We start from the raw sequence: 14,076 nt of genomic DNA on the forward strand, positions 1-14,076 counted from the left end.
AATATGATACAACCAAATATGATACAACCAAATATGATACAACCAAATATGATACAACCAAATATGATACAACCAAATATGATACAACCAAATATGATACAACCAAATATGATACAACCAAATATGATACAACCAAATATGATACAACCAAATATGATACAACCAAATATGATACNATCCTATCTGGTATTCTCGCCCATCCTATCCGGTATTCTCCCCCATCCTATCCGGTATTCTCCCCCATCCCATCCGAGTTTTTAACTTTGATTGGACGTGCTAACTAATTGCATAAGTTTTATAAGTTTTGAAGATGTTATATAAAAAATCGACCTATTTGTCACCAAGCAGTGGATAAGATACGATGTAGAAGTTTTGAACATTTAGGGATTCTTGACCTTGAAAATTCTCCATCATAATTTGTTATTATTATTATTTGTTATATTGCAAAATTGTTCTCTCGATCTAAGATCTAAGATATCAACAAAAATGGTTTTTCAAAACGAATTATTAAAAGTTAATATCTTTGGTGAGAGTACAAATTTTTGCGTAATGTAACAAAATTAAACTTGTCAATCATGCAATTTTGAATTAGAATCAGATTCTCGTAGAGTCTCTTAAAAGTCTAAAAACTCTGAATGTCTGAAAACAGACCTCAAAACGATCCCAATTGCTAGGTAAAATACAAACTTCACTATTTCTATCGGAAGCTCCAAGTTGCTGAATTTCAGACTTAAAAGTATTTAAAGATGGATCAAATATCGAGAAATGAGCCTATTGTCATTAACCAGAACTATGCCGATAGATGAGATTTGGACGAAAGGATTTCGTAGATATCTCTGGTTAACGGTTTTTTAATTAAACAGCATTAGCCGTTCAGCAATTGTTCAATTCGTTAACGGCGCAAGTAGTATTAATAGCGTTAATGGTTTGCCAAAACTCCAAAATTTTCTTTAAAATCGTGAACGGTTCATAAACTTGGATTTACAGCACACGCCATCACCAAATTGCAAAAAATCTTCAAAAAGTTCCATCATATTTAAAAATAGCAAAATACATAAAAAATTTTCATGCAATTTTAGCAGAAAAAATAAGGTTGCCGTTTTCAAAAACCCTTCCGTTTAGTTTTCTTTTTCAACCGTTAATTTTTTTCAAAATCGTTAAATTCGTTTTGTTAACGTTATAAAAATTAACGGATTTTGCCGTTCGTTAACGGACTCTTCAGTTAATTTTCGAAAACCTCCGTTTTGTAAACGGAACTTTGCCCAGTCCTATAGTTAATCAAGGAGCAGACTAACAGTACAATAACAAACAATGGCAAAGCGTAAAGGAATATTGAGATTTTGCTACAAACACACACTTTCATTTCCTATATCTTTGCAACCTGATTGCTTTCACCTTTGATATTTCAAACTTAGATTACTTAATATGACAGAATTCATAATTTGATATATTTAAGGTCTACCACAATAGGCTAAAATCGAACCAATGGTCAAGATTAGGTTAGGTACAAGGTACAAAGGGGCAAAAGTTGTTCCTGTAAACTTCAAAATATAATAGATTCCAAATATACATTTTAGAGTTATGTCATTTACCAGAACTAACGGTATCAGAATGGGAAGAAGAGAATTCCTGGATATCTATTCTCTATGGTTACCCCGGGAACAGGATATCTATTCTCTGTGGTTACCCCAGGAACATGATATCTATTCTCTATGGTTACCCCAGGAACAGGATATCTATTCTCTATGGTTACCCCAGGCACAGGATATCTATTCTCTATGGTTACCCCAGGAACAGACAGACAGTGTTGGTGCGTGTCTGTGAATGACAAACAATGACAAAAGGTAAATTTACATATAGTGATCCTTGTGTCTTGTATAAATATTGAAATGAGAAAATATATTTAGTATTTCTCCTGACCTGCTAGGTATACCACGCTTCAATCCACAATCCACAATTAACATTGAACGGACGCGACTTATGGGGACAAATCTATTTTTTATTATTTGTATTTTATTATTAAACTATATCAGTCAAATGATTGCTTTTAACAATTTGATTTTACTGGAAAAGTTTTTAAGACGTTTATTTTCCGTTTTCATTTCTAAAACGGAAAAATTGTCCATGTACAGTTGATTTTTATATGAAAAAAATGTCGCTCTTTTTTTTACTTTTTAGGAAAATTTAAGGATCTGAGTTTTTGTCAGAAACTCAAATTTTCTAAACCCCATATATTTGCACCCTGATGGTGTAAATATTTGATATTTCAAACTGAAACTATTTGATCCAACAGAATGTGTTTATGCAAATGGTTTTTTTTGCTTCAAAATAATTGTTGATTTAAAAAAAATTGTTTTAGAAAATGAGATTGTTGATCTTAACCCCGCTATTCTTCTTAGGAGTCTCAGCTTCCGCTGATAGGTGAAAATTCATAAATAATTTTCATTTCTAAGTTAAGTTCTTCAGTTATTTCATTAATTGTGGACGTTTTGACAGAGGTCACGACTTTATACATTTAAACTTAGCAATGATCCTTGGATAAATATGTTGAAATTTTTTATTGTATTTTTCCTGTAAAAATGTTTCCTTTAATAATGTAGAGCATTAATAACACTGCAGGCCTCGATTCCCAAACTGTTGTGGAATTCAAGTATTCAGTCACCACACAATCATGTGTATACTGGATAAAAATATAAATGTAAAAATATTTTCTGTAATTTTACTTTAATTTTTATTCGGTGTTAAAAGAATTTTGATTTGTTAATTTTCAAGAATCCACCTTTACAAACCTTTAAACTGATAATCTATATTTTACTAATAAGATAAATCTGTTTAGAGAAGGGAAACTATTTTTAGTAACTTCTACTACATCAACAACAGTCTCAACAACAACATCGATTTTACAGACACAAGCTACATGCTTTGCGTAAGATTTTTCTTCAGAAAAATATCAAGAAAAATTTTTTTAAACTGAATTCCAATCCAATTCACAAACTTTTGTATTTTAGACTTACAGCCATAACAAAAGCGTGTAGACGTAAAAGAATGATGATGACTAATGATCCTATCAGTAAAGCTGAAGATACAATTGAAATCAGTAGAGTTAAAAGGTAACTAGCTCACAATGTGCAATTTGGTGGAGAGAGAGTATGAGGTATTTAGAGGAATGGGGAGAATGAGGGATTTGGAGGAATGGGGAGATGAGGGATGAGAAGGAGGAAGAGAAGGATAAGAGTACGGAAATAATGAAAGATAAACGAATGAATAATAAAAGATTGAAAGATACAAGATTGGAGATAAGAGAATGAAAGATAACCGAGTGAAATATGAAAGAATAAAATATAAAAGGATGAAATAATGAAAGATAGTAATGAAAGGTAAAAGAAAAAAAGGAAGAATAAAAAAGAAAAGAATGAAAGATAAAAGAATGAAAGATAAAAGAACTAAAGATTAAAGAATGGAAGATAAAAGAATGAAAGATAAAAAAATGAAAGATAAAAGAACGAAAGATAAAAGAATGAAAGATAAAAAATAAAAGATAAAACTGTATTTAGGAAGGTGGAAGACTCTATTGATGTGGACAGCGTAGAAGGAAGTCAGATGAAAGCTGGAAATCGTAATGCAAAATTCTTCTGGTACTACATGACAACAACAACGACCAGTACTTCAACATCAACATCAACATCACTCAGTTACACAGGTATGCATTTACAATTTAAATAGACATAAATATCAAAACATTTAGTCTCTAATTTGTTCAAATAAAATCAAGTACCTTACATTTCTACAAATCTTTAAATGCCAAGTTATTGATCAGGGTTGATTATGCAGATTTGTTTGCAACTACTGACAATAAAAATATTATAATATATCTTATTTAAGCCACCTATTCGATCAGTCTTTCTGGATGTACCCCTGCCGCCACCTTCACTGCTTGCGGATAAACTTAGAACTTATTTTTAACTTTTTGTTATAGTTTTAATCCTTTTATGTTTAAATAAACTCTGTTACCTTGTTATTTTATAATTGTAAAGTTTGATACAGATACAGATACAGATCTGGATACAAATACATATAAAGATCTGGATACAGATACAGATACAGATATAGATGCAGATCTGAATACATATACATATACATATCTGGATACAGATACAGATACAGATACAGATACAGATACAGATACAGATTCAGATACAGATACAGATACAGCTACAGCTACAGATACAGATACAGATACAGATACAGATACAGATACAGATACAGCTACAGATACAGATACAGATATTTTTATGGGATAGCGCTAATATAAATTTTCGCTAGTAAGAATATATTCATAAGTTTTTGACCTTCCTTGAATGATCCAATTGATTGAGAACTAGAAGACCTATATCACTAAATATCTGATTGAGAACTAGAAGACCTATATATGAGGGATTTGGAGAAAGGGGAAGGATGAGGGATTTGGAGGAATGGAGAAAATGAGGGATTTGGAGGAATGAGGAGAATGAGGGATTTGGAGGCAGGCGAGAATGAGGGATTTGGAGGAATGGGGAGAATGGGAGATTTGGAGGTAGGGGAGAATGAGGTATTGCGAGGTGGACGTAAGATGAGGGATTTCAAGGAAGGGGGAGAATGAAAGATTTAGGAATGAAACATAAAACAATAAAAGATAAAAAAGATAAAAGATTGGAACATAAAAGAATGAAAGATAAAAGAATAAAAGATAAAAGAATGGAAGATAAAAGAATGAAAGATAAAAGAACGAAAGATAAAAGAATGAAAGATAAAAGAACGAAAGATAAAAGAATGAAAGATAAAAAATAAAAGATAAAAGATAAAACTGTATTCAGGAAGGTAGAAGACTCTATTGATGTGGACAGCGTAGAAGGGAGTCAGATGAAAGCTGGAAATCGTAATGCAAAATTCTTCTGGTACTACATGACAACAACAACGACCAGTACTTCAACATCAACATCAACATCAACCAGTTACACAGGTATGCATACAATAAATGCAGACATATTAAAAAAAATGAAGTCTAAATTTGTTCAAATCAAGAACTTGACATTTTTGCAAAACTTTAAATGTTCAACTTATTGATTAGTGTTTGTGAGGCTTTTTGCAACTACTGACAATGAAACATATTTTAATATATCTTATTTTAGCCACCTATTCGATCAGTCTTTCTGGATGTACCCCTGCCGCCACCTTCACTGCTTGCGGATAAACTTCTAATTTTTAACTTTTTATTATAGTTTTAATCCTTTTATGTTAAAATAAACACTGTCACCTGATTATTTTATAGTTGTAAAGTTTAATACAGATACAGATACAGATACAGATACAGATACAGATACAGATACAGATACAGATACAGATACAGATACAAATACAGATACAAATATAGATACAGATATAGATACAGATATAGATACAGAAACAGATACAGGCAAAACAAAAAAAAACAATATCAAGTGCTTACTCCAAGAAAATTGATGACACAGATTTCTACGATTAACAATTAACAAGATTTGACCTTTCAAAATTTTCAAATTATAAATAAAGTAAAGTAAGAAGAATTAGAGTTAAAACTTTCTTTGGTTCAAAAGCTTTTCCGTATCATTTTATTCAGGAACAAATTTATTTGCAGTTAATCAACATTTAAATTTTTTATCTTTCGCTTCAAATTTTTGTTTTATGATTTAAAACAACAATAAATTTTGATCAACTGAATGAATTAATGAATGAGTGAGAAATATACTCTTTCCCCAGATTGTGCGTGTCTGTGAATGACTTGTATAAATGTAGGAATGAGAAAATATATTTAGTATTTCTTCTGATCCGCTAGGTATACCACGCTTCAATCTTTAATCCACACCATTAAATGGACTCCATCAAACCTATGGGAAAGATTCTGTGTTGAATTATTCGTATTTTATTTTTAAATAAGTCAAGAACAACAAGTTAAATAAAATCATCTATTTAACCAAGAACAGTAATAATCAACAAAACAATAGTAAAATAAATTTATATAGCAGGAGAACTTAGAATTTAGATAGCTTAGAGCTGTTTTGAAAAACCCCCTGTAATTCTTATTTTTTTAAAGAAGGTTAGAGATGGCAAGTTTTTATTCATAACTCCTCTTGTTTAAGAGATATTGAAAATATTAAATATCAAATAAATTTGAATCTCTCAGACTTGTATAAAATCAAAACTAAACCACTCCGAACTAACCAGGGCGAAATACACTCGGTTTCTTCTATTTGAAATCAATCACGTGTTGATATATAACTCTACAATCTTTAAAGTTACGATTTTGTCATTTTATAATTTTTAGTTTAAAACGCGTATGCCGACAAAAAAAAGTATAAAAAGGAAAAATGGAAAATTTGATGTTTAAAAGGCCAAATTGTGATCGAAAGTCAAAGTTCTCTGGAATGAGGACCTACGCGGTTACAAAGCCGGACCAATAATATTTCTTCAATAAATGATCTTTCCAGACTGTTTATAGTTTTTAGGGTGATACGCTAAAATGGTTTATCGACACGCAATTTAAGTAATTTTCTGTACTATATTAGTCCATTGTATCTCTTTTGCAATAGATACAATTTTTAATATTCTTTGTAGACAATAAGACAATGTGCAAAATAAGAATGAATTAGTGCAAAGTGCAGGGATTTAAGTGCTTTCAGAGATAAACCATTTTGACTACCAGAAATTTTCTGTACCCTTTACATTTGTACCTTGATGGTGTAAATATTTAATATTTGAAACTTTGAATATTCGATCTAAAATAATTCAAATTTCGATCTAATATAATTCAAATTTCGATCTAATATAATTCAAATTTCTGCGACATTGTGTTGCTAAGTTATAAGGATTAAAATGTTAGAAAAATTCAGTTCCTTTTTGCAAATGATTTTTTGCTTTCAATAAGTGTTGATTTAAGAAAATTTGTTTTAGAAAATGAGATTGTTGATCTTAACCCCGCTATTCTTCATAGGAGTCTCAGCTTCTGCTGATAGGTGAAATTCAAAAAATATTTTCAGTTTTAACGTTTTTTTTTTATTTCAACTTTTTGCAAATATATGGAATTGAAAGATTTTAACTTATATCATAGATTGCAAACGTTTTGACAGAGGTTTTTTAGTCACGACTTGATACGTTTATACTTTGCAATGATCCTCATATCCTCATTTCTTTAACTTGTTTTGTGTTTCTTCTCTGAAATTGTTTTTTCTACTCCTCTACTCACTCTCTGGCATTTTTATTCTGTGTTCTGAAAGAATTTTGATTTTTTTAATTTTCAAGAATCCACCTTTACAAACCTTTAAGCTGATAATCTATATTTTACTAATAAGATAAATCTGTTTAGAGAAGGGAAACTATTTTTAGTAACTTCTACTACATCAACAACAGTCTCAACAACAACATCGATTTTACAGACAACAACTACATGCTTTGCGTAAGATTTTTCTTCAGAAAAATATCAAGAAAAATTTTTTTAAACTGAATTCCAATCCAATTCACAAACTTTTGTATTTTAGACTTACAGCCATAACAAAAGCGTGTAGACGTAAAAGAATGATGATGACTAATGATCCTATCAGTAAAGCTGAAGATACAATTGAAATCAGTAGAGTTAAAAGGTAACTAGCTCACAATGTGCAATTTGGTGGAGAGAGAGTATGAGGTATTTAGAGGAATGGGGAGAATGAGGGATTTGGAGGAATGGGGAGATGAGGGATGAGAAGGAGGAAGAGAAGGATAAGAGTACGGAAATAATGAAAGATAAACGAATGAATAATAAAAGATTGAAAGATACAAGATTGGAGATAAGAGAATGAAAGATAACCGAGTGAAATATGAAAGAATAAAATATAAAAGGATGAAATAATGAAAGATAGTAATGAAAGGTAAAAGAAAAAAAGGAAGAATAAAAAAGAAAAGAATGAAAGATAAAAGAATGAAAGATAAAAGAACTAAAGATTAAAGAATGGAAGATAAAAGAATGAAAGATAAAAAAATGAAAGATAAAAGAACGAAAGATAAAAGAATGAAAGATAAAAAATAAAAGATAAAACTGTATTTAGGAAGGTGGAAGACTCTATTGATGTGGACAGCGTAGAAGGAAGTCAGATGAAAGCTGGAAATCGTAATGCAAAATTCTTCTGGTACTACATGACAACAACAACGACCAGTACTTCAACATCAACATCAACATCACTCAGTTACACAGGTATGCATTTACAATTTAAATAGACATAAATATCAAAACATTTAGTCTCTAATTTGTTCAAATAAAATCAAGTACCTTACATTTCTACAAATCTTTAAATGCCAAGTTATTGATCAGGGTTGATTATGCAGATTTGTTTGCAACTACTGACAATAAAAATATTATAATATATCTTATTTAAGCCACCTATTCGATCAGTCTTTCTGGATGTACCCCTGCCGCCACCTTCACTGCTTGCGGATAAACTTAGAACTTATTTTTAACTTTTTGTTATAGTTTTAATCCTTTTATGTTTAAATAAACTCTGTTACCTTGTTATTTTATAATTGTAAAGTTTGATACAGATACAGATACAGATCTGGATACAAATACATATAAAGATCTGGATACAGATACAGATACAGATATAGATGCAGATCTGAATACATATACATATACATATCTGGATACAGATACAGATACAGATACAGATACAGATACAGATACAGATTCAGATACAGATACAGATACAGCTACAGCTACAGATACAGATACAGATACAGATACAGATACAGATACAGATACAGCTACAGATACAGATACAGATATTTTTATGGGATAGCGCTAATATAAATTTTCGCTAGTAAGAATATATTCATAAGTTTTTGACCTTCCTTGAATGATCCAATTGATTGAGAACTAGAAGACCTATATCACTAAATATCTGATTGAGAACTAGAAGACCTATATCACTAAATATCGGATTGAGAACTAGAAGACCTATATCACTAAATATCTGATTGAGAACTAGAAGATGTATATCACTAAATATCGGTATTTTAGCTCAAAATGATTCAAATTATGAATACATTACACTAGACACCAGAATAAAGTAAAATAAGAAGAATAAGAGTTAAAAATTGGTTCAAAAGTTTTTTTTCTATTCAAGTTTATTCAGAAAACCAATGTAAGGAGATTAAGTTTCATTCGTTTATTTCTATTTCAAAACGAGCTTTATCTTAAAAAGTGATGATATAGATGTATTTACTTGCAGTTTAAAATTCATACTTTTACTTGCTATGGCTTAAAATTATTGTCAATATAATTTTAAAATCAATTTTGACCAGTCATTCGCAACAGAATTATTAATTGGTAAATATACCCGAAATAATACTCATTTAAATAATATAAAGGAATTGATATTTATAAAAGAGATTGACAAAATTGGTTTATTTGCTGTGAGTCTGTGACTTATAACAAATAGTTAAAAACAAATTAAGCGGAGTTATACTCAAGAATAGACTGAGGTCAAGCAGAAGGGAAGTGGTTCAAATGCTTTACACGGTTCAACTATGTCTCGCCATTTATTAGATCTGAGCTGAAAACCTTAAAATTCATTAATCTGAAACCTAATTTTATCTTTCGTTAATACCCGGGAAATTTTCTAAGCGGCAGCCAATCAGAGTGTTAATTGTAGAAACCGAACAGCCAATCAGAAGCGCCAGAAATTTTGAAATTTTGTGGGCACTGTTTATAAAAGAACTATTATTGGTTCGTAGACAACAGGGATATCCAAAAGAGAGAACAAAAGAGAAGATTAAGCAGAAGATAATAAAAAGTGTCGACATTGGATACAGAGGTTTAGCCATCAAGATTATAGGTATTCAATACAAAAGTATTCAACTCTGGAACTCTTTCTTTTCCTAACTTGAAGGTTTAAATCAATCTCCTGTTATTAACAACATTTTATACATTTACATATTAATAAAAGTGGAAAATAGAATAATTTAATGTAAAGCAGCAGTTGTACATGAATATCATGAATCACCCCAGTCTAAATGTTGCATGATCCGTGCCAGTACAACATGTACTGTTTATGCATTTAGTCGTACCGTTCAGTCAGTCTACTCAATGAAGAGTCGACCCAACATGTTTTTGCAACAAATGTTGCCTGGAAAGATCACAGTTGAATATTTTGTAAAATTTTTTCGAAAAAATAATCGACCTTTGATGAAATTTCTTTAAGAGTATTAGAAAGATGAAAAGAAAATGTTTAAAAGCGATGAAGGGAATTAATTAAATACATCAAATTTGGACAAAATAAATTGGAGGTTGGTAAACACTTATTTAGGTTATTTTTGCATATGTAATATGCTTACTTGCCTTTTCATACAGGCAGATTACTTAAAGTAACGTCACATAGATTCCAATAATGATTTTTTTATAAACATTATTTTAGTTGTTTCAATCTGCAAAATATATTTTTTTCTTTCATTTCTGATATTACTGTCATTTCTGATAATTCTGATATTTCTGATAATTCTGATATTTCTGATAATTCTATTATTTCTAATAATTCCGATATTTCTGAGGATTCTGATATTTCTGATTATTCTAATATTTCTGATAATCCTGATATATTTTTGATAATCATGATATTTCTGATAATCCTGATATTTTTGATAATCCTGATATTTCTGATAATTCGGATATTTCTCATATTTCTATTTTCTGTTGTATATGACAATTCTGGTGTTTCTTATTTCAGAGTCTTTAATGTAAGTACACTAAATATAGTTAATCAGTTTTTAAACATTCAATGGAGTTTTTACCCAGCAGAAAGCTCCATTTAAATCTATCAAAATCTACAAATGAAATGAACATTCGCCACAAACTCAAATGTTCTAATCGCGATATCTATCCAACTTGATGGCGTAAACCTTTAATACTTCAAACTTAAAGACTATCAAAAAGAATTCTACAACATCCGGTTGCCAAGGTTTAGAGATTCGAAAGTCTGAATTTGTGGCGAGCATTTAATTCTTTTCAAGTTTTATTATCTACAATTTTTCTTTTAATACATAGGGCAGGCCAGGACAGGTTTTAAAATAGTTTTTTTAACGGATCATAGGGTTTTCATCGTTCAGGGTTATACTACATCCAAATTTAAATAAAGTAGTTCAGTGCGCTTTTTATTCAGTATTTTGCTTGTAGTATTGGTTTATTACAACTGTAAACTTGTTTCTTGCTTTTTCAAATCATTTAGTTAACCCAAAAAAGCGTCTTTGTGTAAACCATTTAAATACTATTTTTAAGACTATATATACTGGACTTTCATGACCACTTAAAACTTTCTAAATCTGAAGTTTGATCTTTGTCTTCTGCCTTGAAAATAGTTTTCAAATGATTTACTAAATAATTTGATAAAGAAAGAAAAAAGTTTACAGTTGAAAGAAACCAGGCAAAAGACTGAATAGTTGGCGAACAACTTCAGTCTCATTCATTGTGAGAAACCCTGTACATAATATATCCGTTTAGCATTAATCTGATAATGGTTGACCTCTCTCTTGTATTAACTTCTGAAGGGAGTTAAAGGGAATGTACATGTAATTCTAAGGGACCCTCCATCCAATGATGGCAATGCTAGGTTTACAACGAAACCTTTAAAACCTTTATCTGATCTAGTGTGAATTAGAATTGAAAAATTCAAAGAAATAAACACTTTTCGAGTCAGAAAAACGACGGCATCTTGCACATTTTCGATCAGATCGTTGTAAATAAAAAAATGTTATCTTTTCATGTAGGATCACTTATAATTACGGGTATAGTGCGTAATCACACAAGATCTCCATTGAAAATGAACAAGGAGAGAATGTGATTGTAACAAAAAAAATAATTCTTTCAAGCAGAGATGCCTTGCATTGCTGTCATGTTCTGAAATAAGCAAAGTTAAATACTTTAAATTAAATTAATCGGACTGTTCTACGTGCCTCCATGATCAACAACATTAAATTCTAAATACTGGCTTATTCATTGAGGAAATTACAAGATAAATTAGTTGCCTGTCGAATGTTCTTTTATTACTATAGGTCAGATACTTTCATGCTTAAAAGTACTATTTAAAAAACAATAACAATTTATTTAACTCACTGTTAGAATCACATCAGTCAAGCATCACGATAACAAGAAGAATAACGATAATAAACGATTTATCCACAAGCTGAAATGGCAGCGGGTATGCATAGTACAGATATCGTGGTGGTTCCTAAACAACGGTTTCTTGTAAAAGTAGTATTTTAGAAATATTTTCAAGTTTTTTTATAAGAACCTGTGAATGATGTTGTTGTAGTTGTTGATGTTACACTGATGGTTGATGTTGATGTAAGAAGCAAGAATAGACGAGCATCTCGAGCAGAAGGTTTTGCAATGGCATCTCCACTCTCCAGTTCACTTAACAAGTAAAAGAAATTAATTTAAAATCTGATTAAGGACAAATTTTCCCAGATTAACTACTCTCAACTTCCCTAAAATAGCACAATGGGTTCGAATCTTCCAAACTTAAAATAAAAATCTATACTCCACATGTGTAAAGGGATATCCACTAAAGATATGCCTTTAACGACGACCTTAAATCATGAGATATTGCGATTTGAAGCTTGACCTTAGTCTGTTGTCTATAATATAACCTCAACGTGATTTACTCAGTGATTTGGCAAAGCAAGAAACAAGTTTCAAGTTGCAGGGGATCAAGACTGTCAGACAAATGTCCCACATAAATTCCATACAGTCGTCTCTGAAGTGTAATCTTTAGATATTATCTTGATTGGCTTTGTCATGAGAGTGCTGAGGGTTTTTTACAAAACATCTAATATAGAATTAATTATCTTTGAGTACAGAAGAAGAAATTTGAGAGACACGTTAAACTGGCTGTAGAAAGTAGCTTATGTTAAACTGGCTGTAGAAAGGAGATTATGCTATACTGGTTGTAGAAAGGAGATTATGTTAAACTGTTTGTAGAAAGGGTATTATGTTAAACTGGCTGTAGAAATGAGATTATGTTTAACTGGTTGTAGAAAAGAGATTATGTTAAACTGGTTGTAGAAAGGGGATTATGTTAAACTGGCTGTAGAAAGGGGATTATGTTAAACTGGCTGTAGAAAGAGGATTATGTTAAACTGGCTGTAGAAAGAGGATTATGTTAAACTGGCTGTAGAAAAGAGATTATGTTGAACCGGCTGTAGAAAGTGGATTATGTTTAACTGGCTGTAGAAAGTGGATTATGTTAAACTGGTTGTAGAAAGTGGATTATGTTAAACTGGCTTTAGAAAGGAGATTATGTTTAACTGGTTGTAGAAAAAAGATTATGTTAAACTGGCTGTAGAAAGGAGATTATGCTAAACTGGCTGTAGAAAGGAGATTATGTTTAACTGGCTGTAGAAAGGAGATTATGTTAAACTGGCTGTAGAAAGTGGATTATGTTAAACTGGCTTTAGAAAGGAGATTATGTTTAACTGGTTGTAGTAAAAAGATTATGTTAAACTGGCTGTAGAAAGGAGATTATGTTTAACTGGCTGTAGGAAGGAGATTATGCTATGCTGGCTGTAGAAAGGAGATTATGTTAAACTGGTTGTAGAAAGTGGATTATGTTAAACTGGTTGTAGAAAGTGTAGCTAACACATGGTTTCAAAACTATTTAGTAAATAGGACTCAATATGTTTGTATAAATGGTATTTTTTCTAAAGAAAAAACAATTTTATGTGGTGTTCCTCAGGGAAGTGTTCTTGGGCCCCTACTTTTTCTCATATACATAAACGATTTGCCTTTAGCAACGTCTTTTTTTACTAATCTATTTGCTGATGACACTAGTTTTCTAAAATCATCTCCACATATCGAAACTTTAGTAATTGATGCGAACTTTGAACTAAAAAAGGCAGCTACATGGTTTCAGGCAAACCGTTTAACACTAAATGTTTCCAAAACAAAGTTTATGATATTTAGGAATAAAAATATGCATTTTGATCCTGAGAACTGCAAATTAAAAATTGGAAATGAGATACTAGAAAGAATAGGAACTG

General features: G+C 30.8%; 3 protein-coding genes across 4 annotated transcripts in view; 2 read left to right on the forward strand and 1 right to left on the reverse strand.

Annotated features, from left to right (window-relative positions):
* The first annotated feature begins 1,070 nt into the window (after positions 1-1,070).
* Positions 1,071-5,300, forward strand: LOC111702953 (mucin-5AC). Of its 2 annotated transcripts, none has more exons than XM_023474776.1 (6): positions 1,071-1,844; positions 2,360-2,421; positions 2,837-2,926; positions 3,009-3,110; positions 4,854-4,999; positions 5,169-5,300. In XM_023474776.1, the coding sequence occupies exons 2-6, from the start codon at positions 2,363-2,365 to the stop codon at positions 5,228-5,230; spliced, it is 459 nt and encodes a 152-aa protein (XP_023330544.1). In that variant the 5' UTR covers positions 1,071-1,844; positions 2,360-2,362; the 3' UTR covers positions 5,231-5,300. The 2 variants fall into 2 exon arrangements, with proteins under 2 accessions (XP_023330544.1, XP_023330543.1); XM_023474775.1 differs by lacking the exons at positions 4,854-4,999; positions 5,169-5,300 and adding exons at positions 3,555-3,700; positions 3,883-4,018 and having other exon boundaries at positions 1,383-1,844.
* Positions 5,301-6,917: 1,617 nt separating this feature from the next.
* On the forward strand, positions 6,918-8,560 carry LOC111702951 (mucin-5AC). Its single transcript, XM_023474774.1, has 5 exons — positions 6,918-7,028; positions 7,379-7,468; positions 7,551-7,652; positions 8,097-8,242; positions 8,425-8,560. Exons 1-5 carry the CDS (start codon positions 6,970-6,972, stop codon positions 8,484-8,486), a joined length of 459 nt encoding a protein of 152 aa, XP_023330542.1. The 5' UTR covers positions 6,918-6,969; the 3' UTR covers positions 8,487-8,560.
* Positions 8,561-12,059: 3,499 nt separating this feature from the next.
* The window catches only part of LOC111702948 (uncharacterized), an 8,987-nt gene continuing 6,970 nt past the window's right edge, over positions 12,060-14,076 (reverse strand). Inside the window, exons 5-6 of the mRNA XM_023474772.1 lie at positions 12,330-12,451; positions 12,060-12,266 (exon numbers count right to left, since the gene is read on the reverse strand). Of these exons, the coding sequence (XP_023330540.1) occupies positions 12,211-12,266; positions 12,330-12,451 (178 nt within the window). The 3' untranslated portion in view covers positions 12,060-12,210. The remainder of the gene's footprint in view (positions 12,267-12,329; positions 12,452-14,076) is intronic.

The sequence above is a fragment of the Eurytemora carolleeae genome, unplaced genomic scaffold, assembly GCF_000591075.1.
Source record: "Eurytemora carolleeae unplaced genomic scaffold, Eaff_2.0 scaffold486, whole genome shotgun sequence".
Lineage (NCBI taxonomy): Eukaryota > Metazoa > Arthropoda > Copepoda > Calanoida > Temoridae > Eurytemora > Eurytemora carolleeae.

Bases quoted from the DNA above. Each gene is read 5' to 3' on its own strand.
- LOC111702953 (XM_023474776.1), top strand. From the start codon at position 2,363: ATGAGATTGTTGATCTTAACCCCGCTATTCTTCTTAGGAGTCTCAGCT. The intron at 2,927-3,008 runs GTAAGATTTTTC...TTTGTATTTTAG, and splicing joins ACACAAGCTACATGCTTTGC to ACTTACAGCCATAACAAAAG. The intron at 3,111-4,853 runs GTAACTAGCTCA...AACTGTATTCAG, and splicing joins GAAATCAGTAGAGTTAAAAG to GAAGGTAGAAGACTCTATTG.
- LOC111702951 (XM_023474774.1), top strand. From the start codon at position 6,970: ATGAGATTGTTGATCTTAACCCCGCTATTCTTCATAGGAGTCTCAGCT. The intron at 7,469-7,550 runs GTAAGATTTTTC...TTTGTATTTTAG, and splicing joins ACAACAACTACATGCTTTGC to ACTTACAGCCATAACAAAAG. The intron at 8,243-8,424 runs GTATGCATTTAC...ATCTTATTTAAG, and splicing joins AACATCACTCAGTTACACAG to CCACCTATTCGATCAGTCTT.